General features: G+C 44.0%; 1 protein-coding gene across 1 annotated transcript in view; it reads left to right on the top strand.

Moving 5' to 3' along the window:
• Positions 1-15,471, top strand: part of LOC119393089 (rho guanine nucleotide exchange factor 11-like) — a 180,554-nt gene that overhangs the window by 40,901 nt on the left and 124,182 nt on the right. The window contains exons 7-9 of the mRNA XM_037659911.2: positions 654-752; positions 5,576-5,621; positions 7,747-7,884. Of these exons, the coding sequence (XP_037515839.2) occupies positions 654-752; positions 5,576-5,621; positions 7,747-7,884 (283 nt within the window). The remainder of the gene's footprint in view (positions 1-653; positions 753-5,575; positions 5,622-7,746; positions 7,885-15,471) is intronic.

Below are 15,471 nucleotides of genomic sequence, written 5' to 3'. Positions count from 1 at the left end.
AGTTTAAAGGCGTGTTATGCGGGTTTATATGTGCTAAGAATAGTAATTTTTAAAACGCAACGTGTTGTACCATTTTTAAGTTGCACCCTACTGCTATACAAACCTTGCTATTATGCAAAGTTACTTCCACTTCACTTCAAACCAAAAAATGGAATTCACATTCACACATGCCTAGTTCCAATTCCTAAAAGTACTGTGCAAGTTCGGTTATGACGAAAATGCCAATTTTTCTGAAGAATATATGATATATACTGTTCGAACCAGGCACATAGCCAGGATTTTTTTCGGGGGGTGCCCAAGGCCTAGATGTTAGAAAGTCTTTTCATGGCAAAAAGAAAGAAAAGTTGCTCGGGAATATAGAAGGCTGGACGAATTTAGGTGGGGGGGAGGGGCAGGCCCCCTTGCCCCCCCCCCCCCCCCCCTGCCTGTGTGCCTGATTCGAACTATTTTATTTGAAATTATGTGACGAAATCACTATTCACTTCGAATTCGCTTCGGACCTCAAACTTACTATTCACCCACACCTTGTAAATGCAGATTAGGCAGTGCAAGAACCAAGCCATTTGGGTGGTGGTAGTCCCGTGCAAAACTTTTTGCATTGACATGTTGTCAGAATGCGTGCTGAGGCTCTCCATTCATATCTCTGTGTGCAGCTGTTTTTGATAATCACGAACTTGTACAAGCTGGGCACTGGCAAGGAAATGAAGAAGTGGGCCTACGAGATCACCTCTACGTTCCTGGTGCAGAATGCGGTAAGGCATTACCCTCTTTTTGGAAGGTCAGTGTAAAAGGGTCTAACTTCATATCGGTGAAAGTCATTGTTACACATGGTTCACTGTTGTGTATGTATATTAGCCCTATTTTCCTTAAAAAAAAAAAAACCAGTTGCAAGCGCAGTGGTGGTCCTGTCAAACCAATTCTTCCTTTTGTCTGCTTTGCATGTTAAGACAAAGCTTCACTCTCTGTTTGCAAAGCCGCTGTAATCCAGAGTTCTTCAGACATGCCAGTTGCAGAACTCCATTCTGAAATCTGAACATGCCCAGGCAATTCACAGACAAAACTGATGCACCACCTGAGAGTGAAGACAGAAAACATACGATGTTGCTGCGGTCTTCGTTGTCATTGCGTGAATTGCTGTGACGAGTATTAGGTGAAGTACTTCCAAGAAAGGTCGAAGAGTTCTGTGGCAGCGGTATCATCTGCAAAATGTAAGCAGCAAAAGTAAACATGCTGCCCACTTCATCGGTGCAGCATCACTTGTGTGCTTGTGCAATGCAAAGAAAAATGCTATTTATTAGCTTGTTTTAGCTTGTTTTTCCACGTACAGCAGTGATGGAAGTGCTGCTCCAATTGCTCTGAACTGCTCCAAAAGAGAAATGCTGCTCCATGCTGCTCCAAACTGCAATTTTTGTTAGTAACTGCTCCGGACCTGCTCCGAAATGGCACTGGGAAGCTGAAAACAATGAACTTTTAACCGTGTGATCATCCAGCGAGCCTAAACAAAACCAAAAACAAGCTGTTTACTATCATCCTAGTATGCCGCATGTATACTAGCTGCATACTAGCATCGTCAATTTATATCTCATTTAGCAATATATTTAGCAATATTTGGCAATATATTACCTGTATAGCGATATAGTACCTGACAAGCAGACTATTTTGATGAAATGTGTGCGAGATAAATTCAATATCATACTGATTAATAACTGCTGCTGTTACAAATGTGATGTGTGACTTACATTTATCGCTTTATCAGCTTTGACCTCATTTATGCCGCAAGAACAGGCATTTTAAGTGCATAGCTAGCTCATTGAGTTGCTTTTTTTTTTATTTTCAGTGCAGGCTATTTTGGTAAAGTATGCAAATAACAGATTGCTTTGATCTCGTACCATTTATAAACTGCTTCTTTGGTGATGGTCATATGTGATTGTGGTTACTTTTATCATTTGGTGTTCAGCTTTATCGCTTTTATATCATTTCTTCCACGAGTACTGGCATTTTAAATATATAGCTCATGTTTCGTAGTGTTCAGTGACCATCCATCTGCTTAATTATGTTTCTTGCAATTAGCACTGACTATTGTATGTGCAATATGTTTAATAATAAATATTAATGTTTATGAAATGCTTCAATGATGCTTTAAACTCCAGGAGTTGCACAGAATATTTTACCATCAGCTCCAAAAACACAGATTGCTGCTTCAAAGCAGCATTTTTTCTGCTCCAGAATCTGCTCCAAAAAGCAAAATGACGCTTCCATCAGTGGTACAGGCAACGCTACAATCAGCAGGATTTTGGCCACAATTTTAGCCAATGGCGTGTCTGGATTTTGTTACATGGAGTCTGCGGGGAATTTCAGAACTCGGCATGATTGAAAACTGTGACTTTATTCTTGTCAAGAACTTTTACGCTTTTTTGCTTCCATGCACCCAACGGATTAACGCCCACTTGTTACAAACTACATGTGTTTGTGAGCTTGTGCAGTGCGGCCACCGTGTGTTCACATGTCGCACAATAGAGAGTTTTAGCAGTGATGGTGATAGTGTACTGTTTACGCTACAGTATTACCATTCTGTGTTGAATGCACCACAATTCGAGAAGGTTTTAGCTGCGCAAATTGCCAATGAGCACGATGACATAATGAGATGATTATAGTGGCTAATACAGGTCTTGCAGATTAAAATAGCTACATGCCGACCACAATGTTACGGTATTTCCATACTTGCCATATGGTAAACTGGCCCTGCTAAAAGACCCTGACATGTATGGAGCAGCAGTGCTGCGTGGCTCTCTCGCAGCTCACAAACTAAGTAAGTGTGGCTGTGGCATGCAATGGCTTCGTTAAATTCAATGTCCAGCGTAAGATTGTTTCTCTAAATTCAAAAAATGGTATGTAGTCAGATTAGCTCTTGGCACTCACAGAAACCTAGTACTCCTTTTGTGGACCCCAATTTGAGAACCCCTGCTAGCAGTGGATTTAAGGGGTGATGGCAGTGGGGGGAGGGAATAGTGGGCTGGGCGTTGTGTGTTCGGGCACCTCCCCTCATCTTCTCGAAAACTGGAAGCGGCTGACATTTTGACACCTGTCACTCGCGGAAACCGTATGTGCCATGCTCACCTTGTCACTATTGCCATCTTGTATATGGCATTACATTACATTACATTACATTACATATGGCATTACATTAGTCGCATTTTTTGCTTGCTCACTAATAGGAATATACACGAAAATGTTGCAGACTCACTGTTGTACTGCTGCAAGAGATCCCAAACTCCATTTGGTCTCTTCCAAATGTGCTCCAAAACACCATTTTTTCAGCTCCAGACCTGCTCCTCAACACAGTTTTTTTCGGCTCCAAATCCGCTCCAAAACAGCTTTTTTTTTCCTTGGTCCAAAAATTGCTCCATCTCCTAAACTGGCTGAACCACCACTGCAACAGCATTTAAATGCAAGTCTACGTCATCACCTGTAATGATCGAGGTTCTTTTTGTAGCTGCAGAATGTTACCGAAGCGAAATTTACACCATGGACAGAGAGATGTGTTCTGATCAAGTGAAGGGCCACATGGATATTACAGCTAAACCTCAATATAGTGAATTATCAGATATAAAATTTTATTCTACCTGTGTTATTTCAGAAGGTAATTTTGCTGAAATAATGAAATTGAAAGTGTTGTTATTGCATTCTATGTTAGTTATAGTGAAGGAAAACTTTTGTTTGCAAGTGCCTCAAGGTATAGATGTTACAGCGTTCCCACTTTTGCACCAAATGTATCAAAGTGCACTGAAGAGCACTCTGTGCACCATCCTAATAAAAAAATGAGGATCTTGCGCCAAAGCATACCAAAATTAGCAACTTCACAAAGGGCTTGCAGTCATAGTAGTCTGCATATGTGCATGATTTGTTTGATTTGCAGCTTAAAGACACGCTTGTTTCACTGTGTGTGAAGGTAGAAATACCTGTTATCCATATTCGCCTTGCTCCTTGGAGGCGTGAAGGGTGGTGTACACACGTGCACACCTGCCAACTCTCTTGGTTTGCCCAGGAGACTCCTGCTTTCTGACCTGTCTTCACGATTGTACGATAGCGGCCATAAATCTTTCGGTAAACTGCCTCAACCCAATTTCGAGAAAAACAAACAAACTACAGTATGACCATCGCCGCGGCACCCCATTGTGCCCGTGGTAACTAAACAGTACACAAGCACTTCTGGCGCTGTCGCACTACAGCTCTGCAGGTACCTGGTGCCCGTCAGCGTTGTACAGTGTCAGGTTGACTGACGGATAGTAGCGAAACCCAGATAGTGCATTTTGAAGCAGTTTAATTAGCTAAGCACCAAGCGATATCTGCCAAGGCATCTAGCTTGCGAGGCACATAAAAGAGGAAGCGTGCACTGGCCAGCGTGCCGGTGAATATGGAATTGACGATATGGATCGGTAAGTACTGTGGCAGCGTGTTCAGTGCGAGGCAAGCAACCCACTCGGGTCCGCAGAGTTCAAAATAGCACGGGCCTTCCTAAGCCGCGTGCAGCCTCATGTGAACATAGGAAGAAACAAAATAAGCGCACGACCATTGATCGAGATGGGAGGTACTAAGAGGGCCTACTTTGGTGTTTCCAAAGTGAGATGAATTTATATTTGTTGTTTATTGAACTCGAAACTTCTAATATAAACTTTACCAAGGATGCGTTCACGATCATGAAATCAGCCATTGGCCGTGTCCGTTTCAGTTTGCTGAGAGGAGAGCGATCCGTTTTCGGATGTCTGCGTAATGAAAGTGCAAATTCTATGTGCCATGCAGTGCTATGTTTGTCTCACATGTTCACAAGAGCCTCGACTACTGATCTGCGTTGAATTTACATATGTCCAAAGAGTGTTGCAGGGACCCTTGGAAGTAACCATTTGAGATAAGGACAATTTTGTTGACCGATCGCAGGCGTCACCTGAAAAATATTTTTTATGCCCATTTTCTGCCCCACCCCCCACCCCTAGAATCTCCCAATTTCAGAAGTCCCTAGGTTGGCAGGTATGCATGTGCTATCCAGCTGTGCAAAGCACAAAATTCTAGTACCATGCTTGGCTGCTATGGCAATACTGTTGTCTACTGGCACTGCCATGTGATGTCAGCTTGCATCAAGCTAAGAGTTTACCATAGCGTAAGAATAGTGTAACATCACGAGACTGACATTTTTTTTTAGTAATTGCTTGTTTCGTGGTTTTTATTTGCAGTGCATTTAAACAGATTGGTAGAAGTTCAACGACTTTGAGGAATAGAACAGCGGTGGGCTGAAATATTCCTTTTGTGAAGTAAGGTTTCATTCCTGAAGTGTGCACATTCGTTGTGCACAGAAATCTGAAAATATAAAGCGTTTCCTAACAGCACATTGGTAGAGGATTGCATCTTAACTTGCCTTAACTTGAAAAACGTTCAACCAAATTATAATATGTTCACTCGGCAGGCCTAACCTTACTGAAGCACGAGCCTAATAGCAGCAACTGTGTGGCTTAATGACAGAGCAAGAACGGGACTCAAGGAAGGCAAAAAATGATTCGTGCCACTTTTCTTTTGTTTGCAGCCTCTTGGTATCGAGAACATTGACGAGACCATACTAAAGGAAATTGGTATGTTGGTTGGCCTGCCTAGAAGTGAAAATATTTCCTTGATGCACTTGCTCTTAATGAAGTGGTGGCAACTTGCATGGTCTGCTGTAGCTGTGCATCATTTTGTGTTGTTCTGTCTTGGGCATGGTTTCTCACAATGATACCAGAGGGAAATCTGGCACCATCGTCTAAGCAAGCTTCCTTAGAGGCCCTGTGCCATCATGGGAAAGACGGCATACGTGTCTGTGAGACTTGTGTTAGCTGGCGCTGAGTGAGGCTTGGCCTACAATGTGCGTACCACTGCGCAAATAAAGCTCCTCTAGAAGAAAGTCTTCACAGATGGATCTCCCTCGCCCCTTTTGCATTTTACAACAAAAGGGTGTAAGCAAACAGATGACAAACTGTCTCGGTGGGAAGGCTGACCTTGTCGTCTGTCTTGCAACTCTAGTGGCCGGTCGCTACATTTTACATTATGTAAAATTGTACATCAAAACTGAAGTTCTTAAAATTAAATAAAACTTTTTTCTGTGTAATGCTAAGAAAGAAATAGCTCATTATGTGCTGCTTTAGTACAGAATTCACCACTGTGACGCAAGGAACACTTTTAACCAGACGTGCCTCCGAGGCATCTGAGCTCTTTGGGAACGAGGCCAATGTTAATCTGACACATCCCAACATTCTCATCCATGCAACAGCATTGCAGTGCCAGTTTTCCCTCTAGGTAATCTTAAACTGTATAGTCTTGGTTTGGAAGTAACTTATGTGCAGGCTGGCTTTTGGCATCACAAGGCTGCATTCTTGCAGGCCTAATTGGAAGGTGCCTTATTCAGTGTGCATAAATGTACTGCATGCATATGTATTACATGTCAACTGACATTAAAAGAAGCAAGGCCTGTCCTTATGTGGGACAGTTGGTGTGTAGAACTGATAATCAAGAATCTGCTAATGTAACACTGTATATAATGAGCAAAGTGAGGTGCAAAGTGAGGCATATAATGTCTTGCCTGAAAAAGCAGGGACTGAATGGATGAGCTGTCATAAACGTGGTGGACTAGCATCTTGGACAAGCTTGGTATCGTGCTGGCACTGCGGAAGAGTTCAGGGCCTTTCTGGATGTACTGGCACTATTAAGCGTCTGTGATGATGAGCTTTGGTTTTTACAGATTCGTTTCTGTTAGTGGCCGTAACAACTCGGCAAAACCAGAGGTAACTGTTTGGAAATTAAAATAAATTTATACCGTGATAACACAATTTTACCCCCCTCCTCAAGTTCGAAGCTTTAAATTTTAAGTGCCCCTGAACGTAACATGTTTTCAAGTTTTAATTTAATAAAACTTTGGCATTTCCTTATGTCGAAAATCCGACAAAAATGACTGAGGCACAATTCATAGAATAAGAACTTTATTCTCCTGGCAGCCTTTTTTTCTCTAATCTAGTTTCTACCACAGTAAAACCTTGTTACAAGAAACACTCAAGCGACCAGGAAACACGTCTCTTGTAACCAAAAACTTTAAATACACTGAGGAGTTAGACTAAACAATTTTATTATGCTGACATGGCAAAGATTCACAGCAGGATGACCAGGCTAGTTGCGTATCTGCCCACATCTGCTCCTATTTGTTCAAATCTGCTCTTTTCTTATGTCCGAGTTGGATGCATGCTGTGTTTTTCTCCCTAAAATGTCATAGGCGAGATTGGTTTTTGCACTGTGAGTTCTAATATTGTTTCCATGATACTTTCTGCTTTTCGTTTTTTTTTTTTACTCACCAGATGACCAATTTCTTTAATGCTGTTTTGGTAAAAATTAACAGAATTTGAGTGTACAGACAAATTCTGGATGCACTAAACTGGCACAGAAAACAGCTGCCTTTTGTGGCTGCACTTGTTTCTCATGTGTTTTTCAAGTTTTTGTACTCTCTAGGTCAGTTATAAGGGCACAAAAATAATGAGCGGATAAAAGATAACTACAAGATTGGTTTGTGAATGCTGCCTTACTTTGTTTATCAAGCGCACTGAAGGCACAAAACCGATAAGGAAAATGCGAGGTAAGGATGAGGTTGTTTTGTGAAGATGGGCTGTGCTGAGAGCCACAGTTGGGGCATGTGTGGCGATGGAGGAGGTGAGGGACCAGTGGTGCACCTTGCAGACAAAGTTCTGCAGACCAGCCAGGAGCAGCAGGGCCAGGAGGAAGAGGAGCTCAAGGACATCTTCCTCAAGGCACGAGAAAAGGCCATGGAGCAGCTCAAGTGCCTGCTGGTCGAGTTCAGGAATACCCGCACCATCGGTCAGTTTCTTCCGTTGCCAACATGGCCTTATTTTGGTGATTGTCAGTCCAGAGATGCTGACATTGCTTCTTTATCTTGAGCAACAGAGCCTTTGCAAAGAGCCCCTTGTTCTCAAGGGTAAGATGATCGTTGAAGAAAACAGTGCTGGAGGTTATGAGAGCTAAGCCGAGCCTTCCACACTTTGATTACAAATTCTTTCTTTTTTCTTTGCATGAGAACAAAAATCTAGCTGTAATGCTTTTGTTTGACCCTGCTTTTGTAAGCATTCAATGAACGACGTCACTGTAGGCATTAGAAATCAGGCAATCGACTTTGAGGCAATAGTTTTATTAATTGAAGTGCAATCGTCACACTGGGATAAGAAGTGCCCTTCAATTCTGGGCTCTTGGCCCTGAAATATTGTTCAATTTCTGCAACCATTTTAGTCAGGATTTCATTCTCATGTTTCAGATTTTTGTTGACTGAAACAAAGCTTGAATTTTCTGCTTATACTTAGTGATCGCAGAATTCAGCGAGGTTATGCCAGAAATAAAGCTTTCAAGTTCAGGCTTCACAGCCACGGCATCTGGTTCAGGAGAACGAAGCTTGTCTCGGAAGTTCACAAGTAGCCTTTCAACTACCTCATCCAACTTGTTGTGAGATCAAGCCTTTACTTGGCCAACGCAGCACAAGTACTAGGCATCACAAACAAGAATCAGTGAAAGCACCGGCAGTGTCAGTTGCAGTATAACTCGGAGTGGTAATGGACTAAGAGCTGACCTGCAGATGCAAAGAAGTGTGCGTAAGTCAGCATTCCATTAGCTGCAACTGCTGCTGCCAAATGAAAGCTGCAGACAAGCTTGCGCTGGTTTATGTGTTGAAGTGGTCCTTGTGTGGCAAAACCATGCAGGCAATTCACGCTCAAAAATAATCCATGTGTATTGTACGCTGGCCGGCGCAGGGCAAACGATAAGATGTGGTCAGTCTCAGAATGTGTGAGCAGGCTGCTGCTTGCTGTTTTTGAGCTGTTTGATTACAGTGGTTCTGTGGCGCCGGTGCCACAGGGGGTTGTTGGGAGAAGTGACTTGAAAGCTGTGGTGACATTCCCTCAACCGTTGCGTGGAGAGTTGGTTTCAGGGAAGCGAGCCGCCACAGTTGAGTCTCAAAGGAGGACGGTCGGGCGGTAGGGTGCCTCAGTCCAGGCCATGTGGCCCCAGAGTCCAAAAAGCGGAAACAGTGTTTGAAGTGGGATACCGGGTTGGCAGTAACAGTCAACGCTGCTGGCTTTGCCTAACGAGAGTGTCGACCCAGTCCCTTCCTCCTCACTGAGAGCAAGGAGAGGGCGAATATACGCTGTTTGTGTGATCGTTGTTCGACTGAGCCAGAATGTTGGTTTTGAAAACTGGACCGGTGTAGTTTGCTGGGCACAGCCCAGGTGCACGGTCGGCTTAAATGAATGCTGCCTCCAATCAGACTCTGGCACTTCCCTCGCATTGCTAGCGTGCTCTTGAATCATCAAGGGGCTGTTGGCGCTTACCATCCCTAAGTGATGCGTTGAACAGGCAGCACAAGCTTGGAAGTGTAGAAGGGGACAATACAGGTGCAAAGAAGTGCGTGTAGGTCAGCGTTGCATTAGTTGTATCTGCTGCTGCCAAATGAAAGTTACGGATGAGCTTACATTGGTTTATGTGCCGAAGTAGTCTATGAGTGGTGACTGTGCACATGAAAATTTGACACACAGACAATAAGAACACCAAATGAGGTGATGATGCGCAGCATGGGCAGCATGAAATATGGAGCTGCACTGGTTTAAGAGCGTGCAATGGGCATTACAACACGCTCGGGCACTTGCACGCATGCTCCTTGTCTCCCCCACTTTGAAGGCGAATAGAGCATTCATGTGCACCCTTTTGCCCCAACTGCTCACGAAAAAGATGCTGCTTTGCTTCAATGGCTACTTTGTTGTGTGGTGTGGGATTTGAAAAATTTGTTTGAAAAAACTGTGCATAACTCAACCACTTGACCACTGGCACCAGCAGAATTTCCATTATATTGCCTTGGTCTTCCTCTGTGACAACACGGATAAATGTGCCTCGTTTTCAAAATTCACTGCTAGGCTAGTTCACTCATATTTATTATAGTGTTATACCTGAAAGTGCTGCTTCAAAATGGGACAAGAAAAGACACCAAACACAAGACAAGCACCAACACGCAACTAATCTTTATTGCAAACAACTTTCCTGCATATATTACACACAGCCTGAGCCTGTTCTTGGAATAAAAAGGCATGAAGTGGTGCCTTATGGGCACAGGGTGCCACAGTTTTTAAAACGTGGCCAAGAAGTACAGTGTGCATACTATTTCGTGTGCACAGTGTAAACTTATGCCCATGCATTTCAGAGCTACCAAGGAAACAAACTTGTATAAAGATGCATGCCATGCCTTACGTCACATGCGCTGCAGGCGTTGTGAAATTTCTCACTTGTGGAAATGTTTATATTAGTCAAACTGGTTGATGCATCAGTCATCAAGGATGAGAACACAAGCCATTTGTTATGAATATAGCATAGACCGCTTATAATGTAAGTTGCCGGAGTCACGGATATTTGCACTATAAGCGGTGCTGCACTGAACCAAAGCAACATTTTTGAAAGGCTGTACGTTGTGGGGTCTGAAAAGAGAGTGCCGCTCTCGGGACACACGGACACAGTTCACGCTGTCGGGCAACAGCCATGTACACGTATATATTTATTAACCGCCTTTTACATACGACGAGCTCACCAGCTGAATCTAATACATAACTACTAACACACTAAGTAACCTTATACAATGCCAATACAATACACAGAAAACATAACACGCACAATGTACCGCGAATGCGGCGTCGCCGATGTTCGACACTGCGAGGGGTCCGTGGGAAACGAGCTGCAGTATCGTCCCCCATGGACCCACCACGAGAGACGTCCATCCACGCATGCAACCAAACCCTAAAGAGTCTCGCTATTGTTTTCTCTATGCCAGTCTATCCTCGCCGACAGGGCGGTGCCACCACGTGATCACAGCGCCACCTCTCGCTCAGTGGCTGTTAATGCTAACTGCAGCTAATCTGCGAGACGCGCAAGCACCATGAGGCGCAAATGATTTTACAGGGGGTGATATCATCCCCACAACGTGTGCAAAATATGGCCAACAGGCAGACGCACGATTCCGACTATCAAGGCATGCGATTTGGGTGTAAATTTTACAATGTTGAAAGGTTTGCATTTGCGGACCTGTGGTGCCAACATAATGAATGCGGAAACAGCAACAACAACAACAAAAAAAAAGAGTGGCATAGCGGAAAGCTGCTGACTAACTTTTAGGACCACCCCGTTTATGTGGACTTTGCTGCGGTACCACACTGCGCAAAAGCTATATGTCGGAACGGCAATTAATATTCCACACACTTTCGATTTTCCGGGCGCGTGCACGATGTCGAGAACAGTGGCGACCATGAACCACCACTCTAGTGTTGCAAATGCACGCCCTTGTTTCCATTGAAGATTGAAGTCACACCCTGTAAATGCAACAGCTGCAAAACATTTCATTGACTCGGCACCAACCCCCAACTTTGATCATCCGCAGCCACTGCCAACGAGGCAGCTAGCGCTCGTTAGGCCTAGTGTGCGGATTGCAGCTTGGCATGCCGTCACGGGAAGCTTGTCCAAGACAACAGTGATACCAGGCATTGAAGATATCCGACTCCCGAACTAAACAGCAGGCAGCACGTGTCAAACAAAGTTTCGGTTCGCAGTTGGGAGAACAGCTGCGGCAACCATCCTGAAAAAGTCTTCCAAGCTTGTAAGTCCACCTGCTGGTGGCATAGGCAAAAGCTCAATTGTGTCTTGAAGCATCGTAGCTTGCAGGAGAATCAAGGTCGCACACGCGATACCTGCGCTCTATGACGACGCAACTATTTTCCCGACAGAAAAACCGAATAGCCAAACAGCGATAACTCGCACTTCATGCGGGTGCAGGCATTCATTTGGAGTGGAGCTTGATACGACAAGCGGCTGGAGCAAAGAGAGCAAAGGCTTCTCCTTTGCCTAGGAAATCGCTCCCCCTCCTCGCAGCACGTGCCTGTGTCATGCTGCTGCCCCCCCCCCCCCCCAACTCGCTTTCTTCTTTTTTTCCTTCCCCCGTTTCTCGTGTGTTCGCTTTGTGTCCCCTCCTCCTTTGTAACACCATGGCTGTGGCTACTCTCTCCCCTGCCTGATCCACCAGAATTTTCCAGCAGCCACATTTAACTGCCCTTTCATCTCGGGGGGGACTGCACAATAAAGAGTATGCGTACACATGAAGTTCTATGGGAGGGTAAACGAGGGTCAGAGAAAGCTGCATCAGAACCGGTCCTGAACTGTAAGCAGTTACATTATAAATGGTCTGAAGTGTAAAGCTTCATTTTATTTACCTTCCCCCTCAGTGGTACAATAGTTACAGTGCCCAGCTGCTGACCTGAAAGTTACGGGTTCGATCCCAGCGGTGGCACTCACATTTTGATGGAGGCGAAATGCTGGAGGCCCCTGTACTCTTCAATGTGTCAGTGCACGTTAAAGAACACCAGATGGTTGAAATTTCCAGAGCCCTCCACTAAGGTGTGCATCATCATATTGTGGATTTTGCACGTAAAATCCCGGATATTATTGTATTATTTTATTTACCTATGCATTTTGCCACTGCTGGCTGGTATTCGAGTTCTGGTCAGGAGTGGGAGTGCACTGGCCAGAGAAATTAAGGGAGCATATCACATTAGAAAAAAAGAGAGTGGTTGTGTTAGCAATACATTTGTTTTGTATGGCAAAGAAAAGCAGTTTTAAAGACGATAGTCTTTCTTGGGGAACTTAAACGCAGAAATTTTGGTCTGTCTTTCTGTCTGTCTGTCTTTCTGTTTGTCGGCACGTCCCTCGATTCAGCCACTCGGCCAAAGTTGAACCACTTGCCCAAGGGCCAGCCGTCTTGAACTGGTACGGCTGTTCATACTTGTGAACGTTGTCGATCAAAAAGTAAATATCATGCATATCTGAGGTGCAACATCACTAGGTAAGTATTAGGTGGCGTGTTCCTTTAATAGAAAATGCATACATACGTAATTTTAAGGACCCTAGTTTCTTAAGCTGCGCTGAAAATGCATAAGAATGGAAGTTTGAGCGAGTTGGTATGCGTTCATCTTTGTTGAAACAGCGCTCACAAGACGACGACGAAGTAAAAGAAGGCACAGGACAGGCGCTGCCTGTCCTGTGCCTTCTTTTACTTCGTCGTCGTCTAGTGAGCGCTGTTTCAACAAAGCTGAAAATGCGACTGCGCTGAAATTTGCCTTCCTCCGTGCCCTTCGCACGAGCTCATGGTTGTGTTTCGGTTTCGGTTCTGTATTGCACTGTACGAATGCCATGGGTTGGTGTTGAAAAACTTAAGTTTTGAGAAGGCCAAGAAGGTGAAAAAAAATATTTAAAAAATGAAAAAGCAGCGTTGTGGGCGGCCTTCAGGCTGCCGGTTGTGGGCGCCGCTCTGGCGTTCCTGTTTTACCCAGGCGACGTGTAAATAAAAGAGTGTGTGGAGAGTACTCGTTGAGTGCGGACGTTTCTCTGCTTCAGCGCTTCGCGCCAAACCGCGTTTTCGGGCTGGCTGGCGTCCCCGCCGGTCGCGTTGGTCACCGCCGGTCTTCGCCTGCTGCTGCGCCGGGACTACCAGCACGCAACACAGCACTCATGTTTCCCGACGTATTGCCAGATGGCGTCCATATCTCACACAGCGCCTCTTCTATCGTCTTTACACGACATTTGCAGCGAAGCACGCAGATACGCGGCCAATTTTTTTAGAAAGGATGTTGTTTTCTGCATGCTTGGCGATATGACGCATTTGTGGATGGGATGCGTAATGTTCTTGCGTACTCTTGCTCTGCTGTGTATGTATGTAGAGAAGCTGTTCACAATAAATATTAGTTGCAAATCAGTGCTTTTCCTGTGTTAGGTGCCTCTTTTTATCCTGTTTTGATGGTGGACTTTTTCAATATTTCATTATAAATGCTTTGCTATATTAAGTGCATGGTGGCCTATAAAGATGAAGTTATTAAAAACAAATAATTTGTGATATTCAGAATTCCATGATATTGAAGCTCATTATAATGAAGGTTTATTATTAGGTATGTGCGAATATTCGAAATTTCGAATATTTTTCGAATAGTGTTTGTTATTCGATTCGATTCACACTGGAATTTGACTATTCGAACTATTCGAACTTCCCAAAAACAAGTACAGTCAACATCCGATTGAAGTGACCCCTTCAGATTTTCAATATGCTTCACCTCATTACACTCTCGTATTGCGGCAAAGCTGCCTTTCAAGCTCCGTTATAGTAGAAATTTGCCAAGACACAGTCAATGTCCGATTGGAAGTGGACCCTAGATTTTTAATATGCTTCACCTCATTACACCCCGGTATTGCGGCAAAGCTGCCTTTCAAGCTCCGTTACGGTCGAACTTTGCCAAGACACAGTCAACGTCCGATTGGAAGTGGGCCCTAGATTTTCAATATGCTTCACCTCATCACACCCCGGTATTGCGGCAAAGCTGCCTTTCAAGCCCCGCTACGGTCGCAAATGTATGAACTCAAGAAAACGCTGGTTCCAACATGGAGATGAAAGATGTGGCAGAGTTGGGGGCTCAATTAATGCTCTTTTGGGCCTGAAATTTGGGCAGAAAGTCTGAAAATCGGACACCGAAGCTTTTTAGCATCCAAAATTTAAGATGTTCTCATATATCGACGCCTACGAGGCAGATTTGGAACTCCGGACTTGAAGGGAGCACACCCTTGTCCGCCACATCAGTTGGCCTTCCACAGCAGTTGAAAGAGGAGGAGAAGCCGAGGAAATGGCATCTTTGCCTATCACGTGTAAAGTGTTGTCGGCAACACTTTTGTTGCACTAAATCATGTACATAAATAGGATTCGGCCTCTACATTGCCTGATTCTTGATAAGACAACTATGAAACATCACCCCGCCAGTGCTTAATCAACCTAGCGAAAAGAAACACTTTCATGTTGCTATCTCATAAGAATATGATTAGGAATCCTCTCTAACTTTTTTTTTTCTGCAATTTCGCTTCGAAGTATTCGAACAATATACTAGAAATATTTGAGAAATATTCGAAAAATATTCGATTCGATTCGCACTCACACCTCAATATTCGAATTCGCTTTGCACCCAAAATTTTGCTATTTGCACAGCTCTATTTATTATGTCTATGTAGAAAATCATTGCAGAAGCCTTGCATTTGATGGTTTTTTTTAATGCACGAGGTAATAACTTTGAACCTCAGTATGATAGAGTTACATCTGACACAAAATTTGAAACGTGTACAGGTTAGTTGCTGTTGTAAACATTTTTAGATTTAACACAGTGAGGGCTTTGGCTACTCAGTACATACTTGCAAAGGGAACAGTGCACAAAGACTTCAGATGAAAAGCACTGTTGTGTGTCCCTGAACTTTGTTGTATGTCTTTACGTGCTGTTTCCTCTACAATTTTAGATTTACTTTATTGCATTGATTAATCCATTACACAAGTGTTCATTG

Source organism: Rhipicephalus sanguineus, chromosome 5, assembly GCF_013339695.2.
Source record: "Rhipicephalus sanguineus isolate Rsan-2018 chromosome 5, BIME_Rsan_1.4, whole genome shotgun sequence".
Taxonomy (NCBI): Eukaryota; Metazoa; Arthropoda; class Arachnida; order Ixodida; family Ixodidae; genus Rhipicephalus; species Rhipicephalus sanguineus.
The sequence above is the reverse complement of the archived record's forward strand: the minus strand, read 5'-3'. Positions and strand labels throughout refer to the sequence as shown.